The 17,703-nt window shown below is 39.6% G+C and overlaps 1 protein-coding gene across 1 annotated transcript; it reads right to left on the bottom strand.

Annotated features, from left to right (window-relative positions):
• Nucleotides 1-218: 218 nt before the first annotated feature.
• ccdc12 (coiled-coil domain containing 12) lies at nucleotides 219-15,582 on the bottom strand. The gene is made up of 7 exons (XM_053627342.1): nucleotides 15,425-15,582; nucleotides 8,383-8,456; nucleotides 4,840-4,919; nucleotides 4,522-4,583; nucleotides 2,990-3,024; nucleotides 2,834-2,910; nucleotides 219-2,313 (listed from the first exon to the last, which is right to left on the bottom strand). The coding sequence occupies exons 1-7, from the start codon at nucleotides 15,509-15,511 to the stop codon at nucleotides 2,234-2,236; spliced, it is 495 nt and encodes a 164-aa protein (XP_053483317.1). The 5' UTR covers nucleotides 15,512-15,582; the 3' UTR covers nucleotides 219-2,233.
• Nucleotides 15,583-17,703: the final 2,121 nt, after the last annotated feature.

Genomic DNA, 17,703 nt, shown 5'->3' with positions numbered 1-17,703 from the left:
GTAAATCATACCCCTTTGTACCGCCAAAACAGCTCTGACACACCGAGGCATGGACTACACAGGACGTCTGAAGGTGTGCTGTGGTATCTGGCACCAAGACGTTAGCAGCAGATCCTTTAAGTCCTGTAAGTTGTAAGGTGTGGCCTCCACGGATCGGACTTGTTTGTCCAGTACATCCCACAGATGCTCAATCAGATTGAGATCTTGGGAACCTTGAACTCTTCCTGTCCACATGATGTAAAAGTAAACGTGATTCATCTGACTAGACCATCATGGTCCAGTTCTGATGCTCACGTGCCTATTGTAGGTGCTTTCGGCAGTGAACAGAGGTCAGCAGGGACACTCTGACCGGTCTGCAGCTACGCAGCCCCATACGCAGCAAGCTGTGTGTTCTGACCCCTTTCTATCATAGCCAGCATTAACATTTTCAGCAATTTGTGCTACAGTAGCTTTTCTGTGGGTTCGGACAAGACGGGCTAGCCTTCACTCCTCACGTGCATCAATGAGCCTTGCGTGCCCATGACCCTGTCACAGTTCACCTGTTGTACTTCCTTGGACCATTTTTGGTCAGCACTAACCACTGTATACCGGGAACACTCCACAAGACCTGCTGTTTTGTTGATGCTCTAAACCAGTCGTCTAGTCATCACAATTTGTCCGGTGTCAGAGTTGCTCAGATCCTTACACTTGCCCATTTTCCCTGCTTCCAACACATTAACTTCCACCCCTTAACATGTGCCACTGTAACGAGATAATCAATGTTATGCACTTCACCTGTCGGTGGTTTTAATGTTGTGTCTGATCGATTTATTTCACCAAAAGCATGTGGAAATTGTTTTATTCATTTTAATCTTGTCTTGGCTTTCTGTTTGCAAGAAAATGCCAAAAGGTCACCACGTGAAGAGTTTTCCCAGGCTGCCACACAAACAAGAGCCACAACCTACCACACTTTCACACTCTTTGTGTGGTAAAATCAAGTTTCCCTAATTCTCCTCATTTAACCCAGCATTGTTTACTTGTATATAATCAGGTCATTTGAATTATTCTCTGTGCAATGTCTGTGGGAGGTTCATAAAAGAGTAATGTGAGTAATGATTATTGTAGGATGTTTCTTCTTCAAGGCCTGAGCAGATATGTTTTATTAGCCATTATTATTACTGTAGCGAATGAGAAATGCACTTTATTTCCAATATAAAACTAGGTGCTATGTCCATAGAACTAGTGAATATTTCAACTAAAAGATTGTTTTTGAATTTAGTTTGCTTGTGCCATTTTCTCTTAGTAGATAAATTAATACTTATACAAGACTTAATGTAGATGGACCAATATTTATTTCATCTGATATGAACAACATATTGCTGGGTCTCAGAATGATGAGAAATTGTAGATTCCTGAATGGAAGGTGAACACACAGCCATATTATAACCACTAAATTATGATTTATTCAATCAAAAAAGGATTTAATTCGGTTTCTATATTTCAGGTGAGTAAAGCGATTTTTAATAAAGACAAGTATTATATTAGCTTGTTATTAAAGGCAAAAAGAGAACCAGCGTTTTCCTTATAAACACATGGACTGTCTTTAGCATTACAGATTTCTACACTAACTGACTTTGGGCCTTGAAACGTTCCTGATCACTTGTATATCAGTTACACCAGAGAGAAATAAAATCTAACAACGTCCCTTGGCTCCTTTATTTATAACCTTGCGACTTTTGGAGGTGACCTTCAATTCATTAAAACTAAACATTTGTGACTGAACTTCTTACAAAGAGCAACTTAACATCCACATGAAATCAGAAATGAAGTTTTGTGAATTTTAGTATGAATATGTTAGCCTTAAGTTTATTTTTAAGCTAGTGTGCTCCAAAACAATGACAACATTTGGAAGATGTACGAATTCAATAATTACCCGAGTGTTAGATTAGACTTAATCTACATCTGTAACACCCGCTGAACATGTTCTATGAATAACACCTATTAAGAAACTAACATACCAATTTCTTCTAATTCTAACTCGGACAAACAGCAAAAGAATAATCGAAATAGAAAAAAAATATTTTATTTATGAACAAATGGCACACACACACACACACACACACACACACACACAATCCAGTCAACTCCCGAGCAGACCAGATCTCAACTCTGATGCTCGGCATCCCTGTTCATGTCACATGCTGAATTTGAGAGCTACACTCGTCTTCCAGAAGGATGCGTATCTCCAGAAGACTCAGTCTGAATCTGCCTCTTCTATAGTGACTGATCCGACAACACTAGCCAGCTCTGCTTCGCTCCCCTTCAACCGCTCCCCTACACACATACAGAACACAGCTGAGAAAACAGCTCAGAAAATGTTCGGTGCTTTATCAGGCATTAAGCAAAGAAACATGCATAGAGTACATGCATAATTGGGTCAGTGCAGCCACTAAAGATGACCAATTCCTGTTTTTAGGGAAAAGATTTTAGCCATGGCCTGAATGTTATTTTTAGCAGTGTTGTCACATCCATGTTTTTCATTCCTTGAGGACACTGTGTATGAGAATGTGCTTTATAAATAACATTCATTAAAATGTGGTGGGCTGGTGAAATATCTCGGTCATGGTCAGTTCTGTTCGTCATTGAGAGGGAAACCACACACATGATGTCATCATGAGCAACGAAATCTCAAGGGCTTAGAAAACCACACAGCAATTACCCTTAAAACATGATAATCGTTACAGTATGCGCTTGCTAGTACTGATTAGGACACATTACTGAGTCTGACTGCTGTTGTAGTAAAGTGGCTGACACAGACTACCGCATCAGTCTGAAGATTTTATATCATACTTACTGATAAGTTCAGCAATGGCTTTCTGGGTTCTTTTCTCTAGTTTTTCCAGCTTTTTTGCAACATCCCTCTTTAGATCCCTACCAAAAGACAGGGGTTAGTGACAAAGATGTACCAAATAAATAAATACAGAGAGTGTGGATGTTTTAAATTCTTTACCAGTCTGGTTTCCTTGGAGCTAAATTGGCCAGATCCTAAGGGGAAAACACACATCCGTAACAGTCAGTCAGCTAGTCACATGTATTACTTATACCACTTTTCAAAATACAATCCGGCAAAGCTCCGCAAATGACCTGTAAACCCCTGCACTGCCGCTATTTCCACCACCAAGCAGGCCATACTGCACTTAAGTACCCAGGCTAAACTGAGTTACTCTTAACACCCGGGTACCATACAAGCTGAGCAGGGATATACGGGTGGAGTTAAAACTAGTGCAGACCATCGACTGATCAAACAGTCGCGCAGACGACATGATTAATGTCTCTCATAAACCGGTGCTAGTGTAGTGTACCGACTGTCTGCCAGCATTCCTTGCACTTTTCAAAAGTGTGCAATTTAATGTTTCAGATTCATTTTTATTTATTTACACTCAGTAATTTTTTTTTTTTAATCGCTATGTAGCTTGATCTTCCCCATGATTCAGGTAAAATCCAATATCTTCTAGTTGGGGTTTATCTCAAATGGCTTCCTATTCACTTTGTTTGCACCCTACATGGAGTATAACAGAATGGCGCTTAACATGTTACCTTGTTCCCTCATGAATAGTGTAGAGACATTTGAGATTCAGCCCCATTGCCCGCGTGCAGAGGCACGGTGGCTTAGTGGTTAACAGGTCTGCCTCACAACTCCAGGGTTGGGGGTTTGAAATCCACCTCTGTCCTATGTGCGCGGAGTTTGCATGTTCTCCCCGTGCTTCGGGGGTTTCCTCCCCCAGTCCAAAGGAATGCGTTGTAAACTGACTGGCATCTCTAAATTATCTAAAGTGTGTAAATGGGTGTGTGAGTGAGTGTGTGCAAACGTGCATGGCAATAGGTTGGCACGCCTTGTGCCCCGAGTCCCCTGGCATAGTCCCCACGACCCTGTGTATGATAAGCGATACAGCTGTCATAATTACTGTATGCTCTGCCATTAAAACAAACTCGCTGTTTCCTCGTGCTTCCCTTCACTTTATGAGAGACAAAAACCCTGCAGTACCATGCGTAATATCAAATGACAACTTATTTCATTTCAAAATCGTTTCTTTGAATTTTAAAGTAATATTTTTTTTTTTTTTTACTATTCATGCGGCTTAGCCGTTCACCACCTGATTAACTCCAGGGAATCTCGAAACTCTTTATATATTCCTGATTAGATTTATGCAAAGAACAAACGAAATACACTCAGTCAGGATAGAGATGGCATTTGTAGCCGAGCAATGGTGTTCAATGGAGAAGCGCTATTACTCTACATCAGTGGTCATCAACCTTGTTCCTGGAGATCTACCTTCCTGAAGACTTTAGCTCTAACTATAATCGTGTCCACCTGACCATCTAATCATTGCCTTAACAAGTTCTCGATCAGCTAAAACCTGTGTGTTAGATTTTGGATGGAGGCAAAACCTGCTGGAAAGTAGATCTCAAGGAAGAGGGTTGGTGACCACTGCTCTACAGTGACACCAAAGCTCTGATGTTTGCAGGCGTGATCCCACTCACCACTTCCTCTATAACGGGCTCTGGGTTTGCGGCTTCCAGCTGGTCTTTAACTTTATCTTCCACTGCAGGGATAGAAAACCAGAACAGGTCAGACGGCATGCACTCCAACCTACCAGCACTCCTTGTACAAACCTATTCAAAACACCCATCACTCAGAACTCAATAACATGTACTAAACCAAGAACACGGACGGTAACACACTGAACGCTCAAGATCGTATAGCAACGCTCGCGTTTCCTAATCTGTAGTTCTGCTGAGAATTTCAGGAAGTAATACAACAGTGCACAGCTGAGCATGTAGAAGAGAGCTAATCCTCACCTGATGCAGGTTTAGCTTTGGGAACCTGTCTCTCTTTTAGCTCTTCATCTTCTGGAGTGTAGTTCCTCAGCTTCAGGTCTCTACACACACACACACACACACACACACACACACACACACACACACACACACAAAATTGCATTTTATCTGTATAACTTGAACTAAAAAATAAATTAATGTCAATCTGAGACAGTCAATGACCGACCCCAATATATAAATGTAGCCCTTTAGTTACTCACTTGTACATGAAATAAAAATGCAGCACCTTTTTTATTTGTTTATTTGTTCAGTTACACTGACTAGTTCTTCTTCTTACAGGAGAAAATAGTCATCCTCTGAAAGCTTTTCTTGTTAAAAACGGTGCGTTTCCTGTATGATTTACCCTCACACAAAACGCCAATATCTGACAGGCTACAGATAGGTGATTAACACAGACAGGAGTTACACCCAAGAACTAAAAGTGATATCTGAAATCTTGCAGGACTTGTTCATAAATACAGAACTGTCACACAAAACTGGCGTGACTCATAATATCCCCAAGCAGCTTCCATACAACCCATGACCAGTAGGCAGCAGTGCAGGCCAACATCATGATCGGTTCTATTCTAGGCCAGGAGACTGGTGCAACCTGGGTAATCGAACCAGGCATGTATACAAAGGCTTCCTTCATTTTCTCCGCACAAGCTAATTAGCATGTAGCACCTGTTCTGTGGGCTGCATCTGGGGAGTGCAGTACCCCAGCTGAGATTGAGTCAATACATGCCCAATTATGTCATCTCTTACCTCTTTGCAAATTACAGCTATTTTCTAAACCTCCTGGTAGTCATAAAAGGGCTCTCAGTGAGTGAGCAAACAAGGCAGGCACAGAGCTTCATGTCATCACATCTCATACTTCGTGGGATTGAAAGTTCATTTTCGGCGATTTCTCAGCAGCGAGTCTGCAGTGATGTGTGCGGATTCTGTGCCGATTAATAAAACGACAGGCTACAACTGGGCCTACATTCATCAACCCACACATTAAGAGCGTCGGCACACTGGCGGACCTTTTATGGTAAACCTCTGAGACCAAAATAAGACGACAGCCATCAGACAATGCCAATTTGTCTCAAACATAAAGAGCTATTTTTCAGTGAGACGTCACCCAAAAACTACAGATCCCAAACAAGAGCACTGAAGGAAAAATAAAAATCAGTTAAGTAAGAAACAGAGACAAAGGACTAGGAACCCCTCCAACTCCCAAGTTTCCTGGAGATACTTCCTGACCACCTGCTAGAACAATACGGCTCTGCTGCCATTCTTCACGTACATGCAGCCGCCAAACACAGTGCTACTTGAACGTCAACAGTCGTTTGTCCAGCACGTTCTCCAGAGTTCGACCTGCTAAAAACTTCTAGCCTTTAGGACAGCTCTGTATCTGATAGCTTATGTTTTCCAACGTAGTAACATCACACCAAAAATCTGAGCAAGAAAAGAAACTGATTTTGATCATAGAGACGACAGCGCAGAAACAACAAAAGCCTGGATTACACATTATGACATGTTCAAACTGCTCAGCTGTAAGCCTGTGTTACATACATACATGAAGGCCTCGTTAAGGACAACTCCTTTCATTCAAGCAGGATGATTTCAGTTTGCATTAAAAAAAAAAAATCTGTGCTCTTGCTTAATAATCTGTAACTTCAGCATTGCAGAAGTTTAGAATAAATAATGTGACGAACCTTACCTAGTGCCTCACCCTGTGTTTTTGGCAGCCTACACAAAAATGCAGTACAATTACACACATACCATAGTCACGCACTGACATCCTCAGTATGCTGGGAAACATGCAACACCTCTACAGAATAAACTAAATCAACTAAACTGCCGAGCTGAGGAGAATGGTACAACTAGTCAGACCGCTGTGTTTCCCCGAGTATGTTCTGGGGTTCATATACAATACTGCGAACACTGATTTCTTCCGTTTAACCATGTCAATACGGTTTATTGCATGTTAAATGCCCACTTGTGCTAGCACCTTTACTACACCATCATATACAGCGCTGTGAAAAAGTATTTGCTCTCATCCTGATTTCTTCTGTTTTTGTGTATCTCATATACTCAATCATTTCAGAAATTAAAACAAAATCAACCCAAGTCCCTAGTGTCTGATGGTGCCCTGTGATGGGTTCGCACCCCGTCCAGGGTTTCCCCCTGCCTTGTGCCCTGATGTCAGTGGACGTTCGTGGACGTCCACTTCTCAGTTAATCCGCAACAGTTCCAGTCTTTCTGAATTTGTTAATAAGTTTGGCAAGTGTCCTGTGTCCACTGCATCAGCTTTCCAATCCAGCCATGAGAATGATTTCAATACATTCTTCTTTTGTTAAAGCTATTCTTAAAGGCCATCTAAACATACATACACTCACATATATATATATATACATATATCTCTCTCTCTCTCTCTCTCTCATATATATATATATATATAAATATATATAAATATATATATGTATGAAAGTATGAAATTCTGGAAGACATTTTGCTAAAATGAATTAATAATTTTTTTAAAAATGTAAGTGTTAATTTCCTCTATGTATGGAGACTTTTGGGATGACCCGTTTCCATAAATTGTCTGATTTCCTAGTGATGCAGAGCACAAAGATAATAATTAAATGGAAATTTCACACCCACATTTTTTTTGGCAAATCAGCCCTAGCTATTTGAAAAATGCTCTTCTCATTTCATTTCATGTGATACACCTTTTACAAGAACTAAAGCAAATTTAGAACAAGCCAGTTTAGAAGTGTCGGGCAACCTGTTATTTCATGACTGTAACTCATCATGATCTTTTAACGCCATGTAAACGGACCGAATCGCATCCTCAAACCTACAGATTAAAGATGTCGTAACTGCTGCGCTTACGCCCACATTTTCCTAGGGCAGTGGTGCAGTATTTAGAAAACAATGCAGACAGGAGGTATAAGCTGGGAGGTGCTCTTCACCCATCTGTGGGACCATTGTTTTGCAATCGGAGCTCCGCTGCAATTTTAATGATGCGTGCTTAGTCACAAGAGACACTCCTTAAAACTTTCCAGCTGAGATAACACCTCAATTATGAATGCCAATAGGACGGCTTATGGCTTTTCTGAATTCAGTCGCAACAAAAACGGAAAAAGCATTTATTTTCACGAACACCTCGGTCGCACATCGATTACGCAGGATGAAGCGTTTCTATACACTGCAAACAACAATACTGAATAGACTCAAAACAGTACCTTGACACTCTCAGAGAGAGAGGGAGAGAGAGAGAGAGAGAGAAAACTAAGGTTCTATCCAGTATAAACAATGAGTATAAACAATGGAAAATATCCACTGAAAGCCTTGCCTGAAATAGAGCTGAGAGAAACTGCGGACCCACAGCACTAGCTCCTGTAAACACTGGACGCACACTAGTAATACTCAAGTCACGTTCTCATGCACAGAAAAGAGTGGGACAGTGAAAACATGCATTTATGGAACTGACTGGACTGTATTTGGTGCAAAAACTGGATGTGTGGTTGGTTTTACCTGTGTCTTTCTTCTGTCTCTACTTCTTCTAATGCTCTCTTGCAATCAGGTTGTCCTCCTGCTTGTTCCCTCCCCTATGAAGAAAAACTGGATTAGTGTAACCGCAGATTGAGTGTCATTATATCTGCAAGGAGCCACCCACAATCAGTGAGCGCACTGTAGAGTGAACTATAAAACCATCGTTTAGAACAGCCAGGAAGCTAGAGCAATTATGTCCACTAGATTCATCTTGATAAGTCCCCAGCTAATTTGACTTACGCAGTGTCTATGGATTTGGAAATGTTGCGCTGTGGAGGGAGTTGGCTTTGCACGCCACACACAGAGCAAACAGCAATACACTCCACGCTACAGTATAATGTACGTGATTCGCAAAAAGAAAAACCTGACCCGTGTTCCAAAGGCATTTGAAAATCACTTTCAGGTCCGCCAACAGATGATAAAAAGTACTTACACCACAGTGCTGATGATGGGGTTTGATTAATTCTCTGACAGTAGTGCGGGCTGCAATTCAAATCATTTATGCAAATTCAGATGTTCTACTACGTTATTATTTCTATAGTAACAACTCAGTCACATGTAGGGCAGACAATGTAGGCTACATAACCTAAGACTAATAATAAACAAATGAGTTGTTATTTAACAAAGAAAGGCATACAATCTTTGCTGTGGTGACGCTTTGTCTTAGATGATGTTTATTTAACATTTATGGAAGGAGTGTCCAGTGTCAGTGCTTTGTAAGAGGCAGTAGGTCTTTGTGCTTGCACAGACTTAAGCCCCGTCTACACTAGTGCGTATTTGTTTTGAAACACATAACTTTTGCTACGGTTACGCCCGTCATCCACACTACTCTGAGACTTTTGGAAATGCCGAAGACCCCGTTTTAGTTTGAAAACTCCGGGCTCAAGTTTCAGTGTAAACAGACCAAAACAAAGACTTTTGAAAAGGAAGGCATGGCTCCACCCACATTCACCCCCTGATTGGCTCTTCTGGATCATTGTGTAAAAATAAGAGAGGTCTGAAAAGCTTATTACTGTAAATAGTAGGGCTGCACGATTATGGCCAAATTGATAATCCCGATTATTTTGATCAATATTGAGATCTCGATTATTTATCACGATTATTAATTGATTTTAGTGACAACATATTTTTATTGCACTTTCACATTTATTAAGTTTTCTCATGCCACAATATAACACACAAGTAGACATGAGAAAACTTGAGCTGGTCAATTATGACAGAATTTAGGAACATAGTGTGAGCCATGACAAATTAATTTACCTTCTGATAAACTAAATTTAATATTTTCAGTTAATTTTACAGACTGAATGAAAAAAAAAAAAAAACGTTAACCTATTCCACCTTGTAAACAAATACAATAAACATCGATGTTCAGTGTTTGAAGTCTGCTCCTCTTAAATATATTTAAAGCTGCCCTATTAGACATTTTCCACTGTCATGGTTCTGGGCTGTAGTCAGTTCTCAAACCGCTCTGTGTATATTGTGTATGTATCTGAATAATCTCATATAGGATGTGATTGGGTGAGTTCATTTACCCGTCAGATGCAAAGCATTTTAGTTTAATGGTGTTCATTACTGATGCTCCGATCAGGATTTTTACAGCCGAAACCGATCCAGATACCAATCTTTTTTTGTTTAAACCTTAATCAGGAGGTCTGTCATAAACAGTTAAATGTAAGCTCTCTGCACATGGTCACTGTTAATTGAGTTAAAATAATAGCAATGAGAAATACTGTTGGTTAATTGATAAATAAACAAGCATAAAATATTTATTTTTAAATATCTTAAACAATAGAGAGTCCTAATTAAAAGTAGACTAACACAAGCATGATCCATATTAGGAAAAAGGCTAATAGCTTTCTAAGGAAATAGCTTAGTAAGCTTAATGTCAAATTGATATTAAATGCAACCCACAGTAATTAAACATTATTTCATTTCTCATTTTATTTATATTTCATGAAGCTATTATAATATCTATTTTCGTATTAAATGATTTATTTACAACTAAGCACATTTTCTGTCTTTACATTTTAGTAGTTATATTTTTGTTTGTTTATCAGTTTTAGATTGGTCCCCCCAGTACAGTGTCCATGTCTGCTGATAATATTGTGTTTTGGGGGATTAAACCAAAACATGGAGACTGGAGTTGACTTTTCTAGTGATATCTGGCCACTGTGAGTTTAAATGGAGTGAATTAGAGTTAGTGAAGCAGAGCGGCAGTGTTCTGTCTGTTTACAGACTGAACAGTTGCTACTCTTGATTATGATTGGTGAGGAATTTTTTAATAAAGAAGTTTGAATTAAACCCACCTTGTAGCGCTAGCATTATTATTAATTTACTCCGCCCGATGCTGTGTCTACACGAGCAGGTGAAAGTTCAGGTCATTTTGCGGGATCAATAAAAGATGGCGGTTTGTGAAACCAGGAAGTTGCAGCAGATGTTCAGTGTTACTTGTCATCATAATGGCTTCTTTGCAATATTTCCACACTTGTTCGGTTGACTGAGGAGATGAAAAGCAGTGTGAAAGTAACTGTTGTGCGGTGTAGATGTATTTTGGACTTCCTGTAGTTTTGATTCCGATTGTATTATACAACTCTGAACAGGTCACTCGCACCGGTGCGAATAAATATTTATTCACAGTCGCACAAAATACTTTTCAGTCGCAAACACGAGTGAAATGGTCGCACTGTAGAGCCCTGAGTTTATCTGCAAAGTTTTTTCCCATTCGGCATGATGAGGTTTAATGGCCCCGACAACCTCTGTAGTGCCATTTAGCATCATGTTAATTTCATGATTTCCCCTCGCACAAGCGCTGGAGCTCGAAGCGAAGCTGGCAGCTCGAGGGCTAAAATGCTAACTCCGTTTTGGGTTTTGGCACTACAAAATGATGTCATCCCTGCGCCGCTCTATGGTGATAGGCTGTAAGCGTAGGAAGCGCTTGATTTGGTCTGTAGTGGAGTTTTCTATGCGCGGAGGACGAACTTTAAACGTTAATATCACAGTCCATCATGTTCATTTAATCGTGGCCAGTCAAAATCGTAATCGAGATCGATATTCGATTAATTGTGCAGCCCTAGTAAATAGACAACAGATTTGGTTGAGATGCAAATGTTGAACGTGTGAGTTAAGGCTTCTGGGAAGGTAGGTGATAGCTCAGTGGTTAAGACGTTGAACTACTCATCGGAAGGTCGCGAGTTCCAATCCCAGCACTCTCCCACTGCTGGGCCCTTGGGCAAGCCCCTTAAAGGCTCTGGTGTACTTCGTTTATTTATGCGTACGCTATCGTATGTGCACAGTCATATGCATAGCCTTTCAAAATATATTTGACATATACATGGTCGACGCATGCGCATTACGACAACTTGCACTACCCGTCCTGACCTACAAGTGTCAGTACAGAGCAGTGAAGCAGGTCTTCTGGTGTGAAGGACGACAACGAAGAAGAATCACAACACAATGAACAATGCTCGGGCAATCTCTCGCCATGATTAGCACCCATATACAAATCCTTATACTCTTTAAGGCTAGAATTATACAAATGCGGGTACTTTCTAACCGACACTCGTTTTCATCTCTACCGTATTTTTCTTCAACTACCTTGAGAATCAACGGCCCTGGGTCACTGCTGCCACCTTGTGGAATAACTAAGTAGTGCAAAAGAATTAAACGCACGTGTGACCTGCATGCACAAAGTACATGCTGCTCAAAAAAAAAAAAATCAGGCGGCGCACATAATCTACTGATGAGAAATTTGCGTCACGCGTACTGTGCACTGTTCCTAGCGTACGCGTAAAACGTGAAGCATACTTTCTACTTAACCCTCAACTGCTCAGTTGTATAAATGACATACATGTAAGTCGCTCTGGATAAGGGCGTCTGCCAAATGCCATAAAAGCGGTATGACATCCAGACACCTTTCCGATCGTCAAGTGGATCGAATAAGCCTCAAAAATCAGCTCAAATATCCTCGTCGTTATTTTGAGTCATCGTGCATGAACGATATTACAAGGGAGATTACGTTCAGTTATTATGTTTGAGAAGCTGCCATGATACCAGTTATAATACTTTTCTAAATGTACCTTGCAAGAAAGAAAAAAAAAGCTCTTGTAAGCTACCTAGTTCAAGTCAGATCACAAATACACCAGTGTATATGAGGTGTTGAGTAGTTAGCGCTTACTCCAGCCATGGAGTATGTAACCATCTTCAGCACAGGTGGCATGTAACAGAGACTGTGGGATGTAGGCACTGACTACCATACATTAAAGAATTAAGTGTATACGGTCATGTGATAACTGTTGTCTTAACACCCAAACTGTCAGTGTGTTTACATGGACAACAGTAGTCCACTATTAACCCGATTAAGACAATACTCTGATTAAGAAACGTCTATGTAAACAGCAATTTTTTATTACCTTAATCCGACTAAAGTCATACTCGAAGTAAACACAAATCGAATTAAGACATGTGGAGTATTCCTGTTTTAGTCACATTATCGACATGTATTACAGACATGTACACACCTTAACCACATTTTCACCGCATTTTGTGACAGGACACATACACACACGGCAGTGCTCAACCGTTTTACGGCAAAAAAGAGAGCATGGCTGCAACCGAAACCGCGTACTTACCTACTACAGGCTTGTAGTATTAGAAATACATGTATCTCGGCTACTATATAGATGGTAAGTACGCGGTTTGTGACGCAGCCCATGGCTTCAAGCAGTCGTCTATTTGCACGTATAGCATGACAAATAATTAACCGCACTTGAAGTGTTCGTAAAAAGATTAAATAAACTTCGGACGTCAGACGGCGTGGCGTGAGGACGTAATGACGTGTGCTGTTAATCGAACTATGTTCTATAACATGTAAAACGGGTAGATGAGAGGAGTATTCTAAAAGCGACTCATGTAAACACCTTAATCACAATATTGTCTTACTCAGAGTAAGGTCAATAATTAGATTACTGTTGTCCATGTAAACGCAGTCTTTGTCAACAATATTCTCATTTTGTTGCCAAATGAAACCTGACCCATATAATGATGTCACACACATTGTATTGGGAGCTTAAATTTGGACTAGCTGGTCCAGACTGGAATTACTGGAGTCACTTTAACAGCTCAGTCAACTGTAAGTCAGTGTATTACGTACTTCCATTTCAGTCAAAACACCAATATGGGTAATGAATTTGTTATGCAATGTATTGCTCAGCAAGATCTGCTACTCATTCGCTTCAAACAGGTTCAATCAGTTCTGGAAAAGCACATGTAAACTCAACTAGAACAGCCGGACCGGGTTGTCTGAGATAATTGTGTAGTGCCTGAACTGCCTGGAAAGGGCAGAGATATCAAGACTCAAAGAGATCACTACATCAATCGCTGGTTAATGAGAAAGGCAAGAGGAAGAGCTCAGTTCTTTTTACACTGTTAGAAGGTTAGCAATAGAGGAAAACCAGAAAATGCAGCTGAGACACTAAAAGAAGAGAAATTCATAGATTTTAGCAACGAGGTCCAATCCGTCCAATCCAACTAATTCCACAGTAATCAACATATGAAAGAAACAGGGCTCAGTTCTGCAGATTTCCTGTTGCACATTTTGTGTTTCTGATGCCTTGTGACTAAACATACAGTAACAGAACTGGTTTCACAACCTGGCCAGAAGGTTCTGTTTATTAACCAAAATGCTCAGAATGTCAGAGCTCTGATATTGAAAGAAATAGGATCACGTTCTTGAGCTCATGCTTCACTGTTCCCTACTGTCCTTCTCCTTTCCTAAAACACGTGACCATTCATTTCTTTTGTCTAGTGCCTGAACAGTGTCCACTACGTCAGTGGTTCTCACAAAAGTGGTGTCCAGGGAAGCATAACCAACTTTTTTATTTATTTATTTTATTAATTTAGTTATAGGGGTGAAAAATCACAACCCACTGTTATCAAAGTTAATAATGTAACAAAGAATATCAACTTCCACCTCAGTGGAAAACGTCAGGAATAGGAAACTCTATGGCGACTATAACTGTGTCCCTATGTTTGGAGATGTTTTAGACCCCTTTAAAAACTATTTAAGCAGAGGATATCAACTGTCCTGTACTCACTATGTACACCACAACCGCTGGTTATACGTGTGGAGAGTGCAGGTTCAGTGTTCCAGTAGAACAGCTTTGGGATGAGGCAGAACGGGAGACTCACAGCATGAAAATGCACCTGAAAAATCTGCAGGGATTGCGTGATGTAATCATGTCAACATGGACCACAATCTCAAAGCAATGTTTCTAAAATCCATGCCACGAAGAATTCAGGCTGTTTTGAGAGCAAAGTGCGACCCAGTATTAATATAGTGTTCCTAATAAAGTGCTCCGTGAGTGTATATGTAATTAATATTAATATGTAATATTATAATAATGTTAACATTTTTATATTAACATTCTACTCTATTCTGTTATAAGTGTCTTCGGAAATCTTTCCCTTTCATGTAACGTTTTGATATGCAAATGATTATGCAAATTAGCCAACGCGTCATCTGGCAACTTCATGCATTAGCTACTTTCCCCTGAAAAGAGTTGGCGACCCTTATTATTTGAAACATTTCAGTCATATTTAATGAAATAAATCTGTTCGTCGAATTTATTTCATGGTAATATAACGTTTTCGAACCCCTGCACTAGGTTAGCACACAGCCAACTACCTAGCAAGCTTACAAGCTAAACATACAAACGTGTTTGCTACTAAAACACACACACACACACACACACACACACACACACACACACACACACACACTCTCTCTCTCTCTCGTTATGAACTTCACCCAAAAATTAAAAAAAAATTAAGTAATTAATCACTCAATCTGTTTATTGGGCTAATTAGCTGCTAGCAAGCTAGTAGCCATCCTTTACTGCATTGTACAACGTTTGTTTGCTAGTTAGCTAGCCAGTTAGCATTGAGTGAACCATGGCACTGTATGAAACACCATGATAAAATTCCTACGTGTGGAATATGATAATAATAATTTTATTGAACTCACATGAAGCTGTCGTTCTCTAAGGGCTTTTAGCTTTTCTTTCCTTTTCAGAGCTTGCGCTTGTAGGGCGCTCATAGCCTGCTGCTCCATGATTATTTCACTGGAATAAATTTGGCCTGACGTTGCACGTTCGATATTCGCGGATGTAAGGAAACTAAGGGACCGTCTCTAAAGTTACATACGACATTGTTAAACACGTTTCTAACTTCAATAACATTTGAAGGGAATGACTTACAGCCATATAACCAACTGTAAAGTGTTCATGTAGGTGTCAGCTATAATGCACACCTTTGAGATTTTTGTTATTTAACAAAATAAACTATTAAATCATATGTAAAATTGCCATGTATTGTATTACTGCATGGGCTCATAAACAAAATATACCATTATTTAAAGCTCAATAGCATTTGAATGGAATGATGTACAGTCACAAAACCAAATGTAAAGTGTTCGACTAGGTGTCAGGTATGACGCACACCTTTTAGATTTTTGATATTTAACCCTACAATGCATGAACCAAAAAACCTTCATGAATGCATAAAAGGGGGTCAAAATGACCCGTACTGGATTGAATGGTTTTTTCAAAAAAAAAAATAGATGTCCTGTTAATGAAATAATTAAAAGAACTGATGATCCATGAGTTTTAATATTTCAAACATTTTTATTTTTATTTGTAATCCTCGTCCCTCCTTTCTTCTGTACCATCCAGCCTCTATACCGCTTATCCTTCTCAGGGTTACGGGAAACCTGGAGCCTATCCCAGGGAGCATCGGGCACAAGGCGGGGTACACCCTGGACAGGGTGCCAATTTTATATATATATATATATATATATATATATATATATATATATATATATATATATATATATTTGTGTATGAGCCCATGCAGTATTAAAATACATGGCAAATTTTATATATGATTTAATAGTATATTTTGTTAAATATCAAAAATCTCAAAGGTGTGCCTTATAGCTGACACCTACATGAACACTTTACAGTTGGTTATATGACTCTAAGTCATTCCCTTCAAATGCTATTGAAGTTAGTGTTAACGTGTTTGACAATGTCGTATGTAACTTTAGAGACGGTCCCTTAATTTCCGTTTATCTGCGAATATCGAACGTGCAACGTCAGGCCAACTTTGTGCCAGTGATGATTTCTATCTGACATCGACTGTCTGTCCTGCCACAGACATCTAGCAGCGAACAGAACTCATCGATTTTTGTCAGCTGCTTTGAATGCTGTAAATGTGTACTGAGCAGGATGGCATTCACAGAAGCCGCAGAAGTGTATGAAAGCGTGGATGAGAAGAATATAAGATAACAAGATGAAAACTATAGACCTTCTACTTCTTGGATCACTGGTCCCATAAATAATAGTGCTGTTAGCCTGCAGTTGAGGCATACACACAGCAGCACACTGGTCACTAGTTTGTACATATAAATCAAGATACTTTTTGTTTTGCTTAATAAACTATTAGATTCTAATAATGACTGAACAGCAAGCTAAACTAAAGTAGAAGATTCATTCAGGGTCAGAGAGAGCATGGCACCAGGCAGATCTGGTACTGAATGTAGGCCATTGCCATGGCAGTACAGCTGCTTCGAGGTCCATTTTTTTCTCATGAGGAAACAGCAGTTTAAAAAGCAAAGGAATCTTGCATTGTTTAAGCAATTATCCACATCTAAAGGATATACTTGCAGATATCACTGAGATACAGTTTTGTACTCTGACATTGACAGGGGATGAGATGTTTGAACAGTTGAATATTAATAATATTGCACAGAAATACCCAGCAAATAGGCCTAACAAATGTCAATCAGGTAGGAATGAGTGAAAAAGAACATAGACGATAATAATTGTTAATGAAAAGAGTCCATTATGATATCTGTGCTTGGCTGGTAAAATAAAACATACAAAGGAATTTCTGCTAATGCTGAATCGGCAGAGCTGGGTAAAGCTGCAAAAGATAGGCTTTCCGAGGTGACGCCATTGAAATTCAGCTCTGTCACTTTTTCATTTGCATTGTGTTTACATAGGTCAGAAAGGTTTAGCAGGTCTTAGAGCTTTGTTTTGAAAGTTGGATGTCATTTGCAATCAAAATTTTCCGCAATCTTAAAAAAAAATGCTAGATCTCAATGCTAATGAAATGTAGAATATACATAAATATGCAGGATGTCAGGTATAGTAGTGACACTAATATGAAGTGACAGACTTAAGTATCATGTAAATACATACAGGGCTAACGATGCCTTGTAATAAGTAAGTTATACTATCATTT

The sequence above is a fragment of the Ictalurus furcatus genome, chromosome 1 (assembly GCF_023375685.1).
Source record: "Ictalurus furcatus strain D&B chromosome 1, Billie_1.0, whole genome shotgun sequence".
Classification (NCBI taxonomy): Eukaryota; Metazoa; Chordata; class Actinopteri; order Siluriformes; family Ictaluridae; genus Ictalurus; species Ictalurus furcatus.
The sequence above is the reverse complement of the archived record's forward strand: the minus strand, read 5'-3'. Positions and strand labels throughout refer to the sequence as shown.